The 7,198-nt window shown below is 48.5% G+C and overlaps 1 protein-coding gene across 1 annotated transcript in view; it reads left to right on the forward strand.

Annotated features, from left to right (window-relative positions):
* The window catches only part of scai (suppressor of cancer cell invasion), a 67,401-nt gene that overhangs the window by 22,180 nt on the left and 38,023 nt on the right, over nt 1-7,198 (forward strand). Inside the window, exons 5-9 of the mRNA XM_037692500.1 lie at nt 649-747; nt 867-963; nt 1,090-1,188; nt 1,265-1,417; nt 3,021-3,122. Of these exons, the coding sequence (XP_037548428.1) occupies nt 649-747; nt 867-963; nt 1,090-1,188; nt 1,265-1,417; nt 3,021-3,122 (550 nt within the window). The remainder of the gene's footprint in view (nt 1-648; nt 748-866; nt 964-1,089; nt 1,189-1,264; nt 1,418-3,020; nt 3,123-7,198) is intronic.

Below are 7,198 nucleotides of genomic sequence, written 5' to 3' on the forward strand. Positions count from 1 at the left end.
TTCAGCTGTGTTTGAGCAGGTTCCAGCTGTCGTTCAGCTGTGTTTGAACAGGTTCCAGCTGTCGTTCAGCTGTGTTTGAACAGGTTTCAGCTGTCGTTCAGCTGTGTTTGAACAGGTTCCAGCTGTCGTTCAGCTGTGTTTGAACAGGTTTCAGTTTCTTTTAGAAGTTTTCTTTCTGTAAATCTCTTCGGCTGCTGTTCAGTTCTCTGCTGAGATATCCAGTGCCCCAGTTAAGAGTTCTGAGTTCTGATGAGACTGGTCCATGGCTGGTGCTGTTAACTCGGGACGTTTTGATGTGAATCATTATTTTACTGAAAACAGAAGTGCTGGTCAGTCAGAAGATCACCATATGGTGTTTCCTGGTTGATTCTCATTCATTTAGTCTCCGATGCCTTCAGCTGACGTTCAGCTCCAAACAGTGACAGCCCCTCCACCATGCTGTACAAACGAACCCTTGGGGCCTGCTGACCTTTTTAGTTCATATTGATGATGTTCTGATCCAAGAATGTAAAGTTCATTGCTCCATGAACGTGTTGCTGCTGACTGTGGTCGTGTGTTTTTTGTCTTTTCTTTAATTAGAAACAATCGAAGTCAAACTGAGTGAGACGTCAGCCATTGATTTATTTTCTGTCTCGTCTTCCTCATTAGTCTTCGTACGTCTGAGACGAGTTACCTGAACGAGGCGTTCTCCTTCTACTCTGCCATCCGTCAACGGTCCTACTACCATCAGGTCAACAAGGAGGACAGGTAAGGTCTCGCCTGTCCAAAGTCCTCCTTCTAGATGGTCCACTTGTGCAGTGTTGGATGGTTCCGGGCTTATTTAGTGTCTTCAGGGATTTGTTCTCCTGCCTTCTCGTGTTTGTCAGGCCCGAGCTGGTGGTGAAGAAGCTCCGATATTATGCTCGCTACATCGTCGTGTGTTTGCTCCTCAACAAGATGGACCTCGTCAAGGTGCTGGTGAAGGTACGGGCTGGTTTAAGACTACATCTATTTACATGGTTCATGAGGTACTTTGTGGTTCTTATTGGTCCTGAAGTGTTTCGGACGCAGAAGAATAGTTTTTGTGTGACTGATCTGAAACTTCTGCAGGAGTTATCTGAGGAGATCGAGGACTACACCCAACGCTTCAACACGGAGGACCAGCTGGAGTGGAACCTGGTTCTGCAGGAAGTGGCAACTTTCATCAAGGTAATCAGTCCTCAGCTGTGACCCTGTTGGGTCCTTGAACCTGAGTCTGACACAACTTCATTTGTGTGTGAAACAGGCCGACCCGGCGGTGGTTCTGAACGACAACAACTCGATGGTTGTCACCAACAACAGGATGCAGGAGGGCAGCGTTCCCCCTCTGGAGCAGGGCATGGTGGTGGGACAGCTGGTCCTGGCTGACTCCTTGATCATTGGCAACTGGAACAACCAGGTTCTGACCCACTCATTCTGAGTAGATCAGCATTGCACTGCTACCAAATTACCTCCGTCAAATCGTACCTGTGCAGCTTTGGCTACCTGGACCTGTTCTGAACACTGGTGTGGTTAGTCCTGAGTCTTCAGGTCTGTGCTTCTTAAGACAGAAGAAATTAATCTGATAAGTTCTAACATAGTCTGATATTTAACTTGTTTGCTTAAAAACAGGTCAAGTGGGGTACGATTTGGCAGAGTGATGACCAGGGCTTAATTTGAGCCGGATCCTGTCGGAACAAGATCCGGGAACTCTCTTATTTTGACCGGGTGTGTTCCGGTAACTTTGCTTGGATCCACTAACTCAAATCTCTTAAAAATGCAAAGAGAGGAGACGTTGCCCTTGGCCCAGCAGACCCAGTCTGTGCAGTGGATGTTCCGGCTGCAGCACATGCACCAGTGTGCGCACGCGCTCCTGCCCATCAGAGACGCTGATGGCATGTCCCGCTGGGATGAAGTGTCTTCATCCAACACCTTCAGTGGTGCGCCCTGTGGACAGTGCACATTACGCACAAGAGCATCTCCATACAGCTCTACAGATAAATTTATAGTAAATGGACTGTATTTATACAGCACCTTTCTATCTTATCAAGACACTCAAAGCTCTTTACAACAATCTGTGCCTCATTGACCCATTCATACAGCTCTATACTAGATCTCTACAAAGATAATTGAACAAATCATTCTAAAGAGAATAATCAGAGCTTTATCACATTCATACACTGATGGGACACACATTGGAGGCTATGAGGGGTTCAGTGTCTTGCCCAGGGACACTTTGGGCGGCTGTGGCTGAATGATTAGAGCAGTGGTCCTCCAATGCGAGAGTTGGGGGTTTGAATCCACCAGCAGTCACATGCCGAAGTGTCCCTGGGTAAGACACAGCCACAACCGCCCAGAGCGCGCACAACTGCTGATGTGTCGGAACTCACGCATACGTTTCAGACATAATAAATAAAAAAGCTTACAGTAAAAAAACAATACAACGCTAGAAATGTTTGATGTGTATTATTCACATTACATCACATTTCAAAACAACAACGCTAATTTATCAAAATAAAAGTGATCAAAATGTCAAAAAGACAGTCCAATTTACTTTCATAATTTTTTTATTTTATGCCCCCACCCGCCGGCCCACCCGATATTTGCGTTCTGGCATCGCTCAGTTTACAAATGAAGCCCTGGTAATGACCCAACAGGAGGGAGATCTAAAAGATGTTCTTGTTCTTGGTGTCAGTACTCCATGTCTCCTCATGGGGGCGCTGAACTCAGAACCAGCTTGATCCGACCGTAAATGAAAGAGTTAAAGAAGAAAAAGTTTAACAGAAAATTATTGCAAGAAGAGAACTGCTGTAGTTATTAGAAGCTTTATTCACCTTTTCACAGGGAGCTTTTATTGATAGTCATATGTTATTATAGTCGACTGTTTTTCTGTGTTGTTGGTTCTGTGGACTGGGTCATGCGGTTCACAGACGTGGCTGGAGGCCCTCATTTGGTCAGCCAGCAGCTGATGTTCTGACACCATCTGTTCCTAAAGCAGATCTGAGTGGTTCTTCTTGTTCCAGGTGAAGTTCAGCGAGTTGACCATCGACATGTTCCGCATGCTTCAAGCTTTAGAGAGGGAACCTGTGAACCTGGCAACTCAGACCTCCAAACAAGGACCACTGGTGAGGTTTTACGTCACTTGTGTCTGATGGCAGTGCTCCTGCTGTACAAAGAATAACATTTAACAAGTCTCCTGATGCATGCTCAATTTAACTCCAAGGACTGGAAATGAGTCAGAAAACAGTTCATTTCAAAGATTTTAGCAGAAAACTTGACATGTTTTGGTTTGAGTCACAATAAAGTTTCTAAAAAATGTTGAGGGATCTAAGCTGGAGGCCAAACAAGGAAATGTCAGGTCTGAAATAAACTCCAGCGGATAACCAACATCTGAAAGGCTTTAGGAAACTGTAACTATATGTTGAGAAACTACTGTTGGAGGACAACCCATCCACCCATCATTGTTACCCACGTCTTACTTTCTGGGCCGGGTGTGTGTGTGTGTGTGTGTGTGGGCGGGGGGGGGGGGGGGGGGGGGGGGGCGGGGGGGCGCGGGGGGGGGTGAACTGGGGGGTGGGGTGTCACTGGTGTCCGTGTTCAGCAGTAACTGAGTGAGAGGTGGGGGAAACACCCTGAACAGGTCTCCAGTCCATCACAGGGACACCAGGAGACAAACGAGACAAACAACCGTTCACTCTCTCTCACCTAGGGACAATTTAGAGTTACCAATCAGTCTAACGTGCATGTTTTTGGTCTGTGGGAGGAAACTGGAGTACCTGGAGAAAACCCACGCATGCACGGAGAGAACATGCAAACTCCACCCAGAAAGGCCCCCCGGCTGGGATTTGAACCAGCGACCTGCTTGCTGAGAGGCGGCAGCTCTACGACCTGCTGCCCTGTTTGAGGACAAATAATTTTTGAATGCCAGCTTCTGTAGCCGAAGATCAGACCGCCAGGGTCCCCGCCCTCGGCCACTACACATCCCACATTGCATCCGACCCCTTTGGCCCCTCCCACAGGTGGTGAGCCCATGGGAAGGGGGACCCACGTCTCCTCTTCAGGCTGTGCCCGGCCGAGCTCCATGGGTAAAAGCCCGGCCACCAGGCGCTCGTCTACGTGCCCCACCTCCGGGCCTGGCTCCAGAGTGGGGTCCCGGTGACCCACGTCCTGGCAAGGGAACATTAAGTCCATTTATTTTTCTCTTCATCGGGGTCTTTGGGCTGCACTTTGTCTAGTCCCTCACCTAGGACCTGTCTGCCATGGGTGACCCTACTAGGAGCGTAAAGCCCCTGACAGCATAGCTCCTAGGATCATTGGGACACTCAAACCCCTCCACCACGGTAAGGTGGCAGCCCAGGGAGGGGCCCTCCAATCTCTGGTGCTGAGGCCACCAAAGTGGTTAAAAAGCTCCTCGGTGGCAGGGCCCCAGGGGTGGATGAGATTCACCTAGAGTTCCTTAAGGCTCTGGATGTTGTAGGGTTGTGTTGGCTTACGCGACTCTGCAATATTGCGTGGACGTCGGGGGAAGTTCCCTTGGATTGGCAGACCGGGGTGGTGGTCCCCCTATTCAAAAAGGGGGACCGTAGAGTGTGTTCCAACTACAGGGGAATCACGCTCTTAAGCCTCCCTGGTAAGGTCTATTCGGGGGTTCTGGAGAGGAGGGTCCGTCGGATAGTCGAACCTCGGATTCAGGAGGAGCAGTGCGGTTTTCGTCCTGGTCGTGGAACACTGGACCAGCTCTACACTCTCAGCAGGGTCCTAGAGGGTGCGTGGGAGTTTGCCCAACCAGTCTACATGTGCTTTGTGGACATGGAGAAGGCGTTCGACCGCGTCCCTCAGGGAACCCTGTGGGGGGTACTCTGGGAGTATGGGGTACCGGGCCCTTTGATACGGGCTGTTAGGTCCCTGTATGACCGGTGTCAGAGACTGGTCCGCATCGCCGGCAGTAAGTCGGGCTTGTTCCCGGTGAGAGTTGGACTCCGCCAAGGTTGCCCTTTGTCACCGATTCTGTTCATAACTCTTATGGACAGAATTTCTAGGGGCAGCCAAGGTGTTGAGGGGATCTGTTTTGGTGGCCTTAGGATTGCGTCTCTGCTTTTTGCAGATGATGTGGTCTTATTGGTTTCATCAGATCGTGATCTACAGCTTTCGCTGGAGCGGTTCGCAGCCGAATGCGACGCGGCCGGGATGAAGATCAGTTCCTCCAAATCCGAGGCCACGGTCTTGAGCCGGAAAAGGGTAGAATGCCCTCTCTGGGTCATGGAGGAGGTCCTACCCCAAGTGGAGGAGTTCAAGTATCTTGTGGTCTTGTTCACGAATGAGGGAAAAATGGAGCGTCAGATCAATAGGCGGATAGGTGCAGCGTCTGCAGTGAAGCGGGTGCTGTACAGATCTGTCGTGGTAAAGAAAGAGCTGAGTCAAAAGACGAAGCTCTCAATTTACCGATCGATCTACGTTCCTACCCTCATCTATGGTCATGAGCTTTGGGTTGTGACCGAAAGAATGAGATCTCGGATACAAGCGGACGAAATGAGTTTTCTCTGCAGGGTGTCTGGGCTCTCCCTTAGAGACAGGGTGAGAAGCTCGATCATCCGGGAGGAGACTCAGAATAGAGCCGCTGCTTCTCCACATCGAGAGGAGCCAGTTGAGGTGGCTTGGGCATCTGTTTAGGATGCCTCCTGGATGCCTCCCTGGTGAGGTGTTACGGACACGTCCCACCGGAAGGAGGCCCAGAGGAAGACCCAGGACACGCTGGAGGGACTATGTTTCTCGGCTGGCTTGGGAACGCCTCGGGATTCCCCCGGAGGAGCTGGACCAAGTGGCTGGAGAGAGGGAAGTCTGGGCCTCCCTACTTAGGCTGCTACCCCCGCGACCTGACCCTGGGAAGATAACGGATGGGTGGATGGAATTTTTAAATGAGAGAAAAAAATAAACATTTACTGCAGATGGTTTTCAGAAATGGGCAGCACAGTGGGGCAACTGGTAGAGCTGCTGCCTCTCAGCGAGCAGGTCCTTGGTTCAAATCCCGGTCCGGGGGCCTTTCTGGGTGGAGTTTGCATGTTTTCTCCGTGCATGCGTGGGTTTTCTCCGGGTGCTCCGGTTTTCTCCCACAGACCAAAAACATGCATGTTAGGCTGATTGGTAACTCTAAATTGTCCCTAGGTGTGAGTGAGAGAGTGAATGTTTGTTTGTCTCGTTTGTCTCTATGTGTCCCTGTGATGGACTGGAGACCTGTCCAGGGTGTACCCCGCCCCTCGCACAGTGATTGCTGGACATGGGCACCAGCGACCCCCGTGACCCAAAATGGAATAAGCGGGTAAAGATAATGGATTGATGGTTTTCAGAAATAAGCTCCCAGTTTACTTTGATCAGAATCAGAATCAGAATCAGTTTATTATCGCCATGTCAATGAACGAGGTTCACAAACTAGGAATTTGCTTCGACATAAGGTGCGAATAGTAGTAAAGTAAAATAAAGTAAAAATTAAGTAAAAATGAGAACATTACATAAGACATAAGACCTGTGTACACCCACAAATAAAGTAAAATTAAAACCATAACATAAACATGTGTACACCCATACAATAGAAAACAATAAAAAGCTTAGAGAACAGTACAGATGGAGTATTCAATTATAATACAGATGTAATGTGACCAAAGCAGAAGTTATGAGGTAGCATTATGAGTGTTCAGGAGTCCAACAGCAGAGGGGAAGAAACTGTTCTTATGGTGGGAGGTTCTGGTCCGAATGGACCGAAGCCTCCTGCCTGAGGGGAGTGGTTCAAACAGTCCGTGTGCAGGGTGAGCAGGGTCAGCTGTGATCCGACCTGCTCGCCTGATGATTAATATTATTCAAGTAAACAGGTTTAAATATAAAATAAATGTGCTTTCTTTATTAATAAGTGTGCTTCTGATGTAGCAGGTTGAGATGTGCTGGTTGGAAACTCATTAACCCTAATTCTTTAAATGGATCAGAAATCCAGGCTGGAGCTGATTACAGTCTGTGAAGAAATGAAACTGAACTTTTACACTTTCTGAAACAGATTTTTAAAGCTATAAATGACTTTAATTGACTAAAGAAACTTCCCTATTTTATTCAATTCAATTCAGTTTATTTCTAAAGCTCCAAGTCACAACAGAAGTCGTCTCAGGGACTGAACAGAAACATTCATGTATAAAATAATAATTGAACAGAAACATTC

The sequence above is a fragment of the Nematolebias whitei genome, chromosome 18, assembly GCF_014905685.2.
Source record: "Nematolebias whitei isolate Nwh7 chromosome 18, NemWhi1, whole genome shotgun sequence".
NCBI lineage: Eukaryota > Metazoa > Chordata > Actinopteri > Cyprinodontiformes > Rivulidae > Nematolebias > Nematolebias whitei.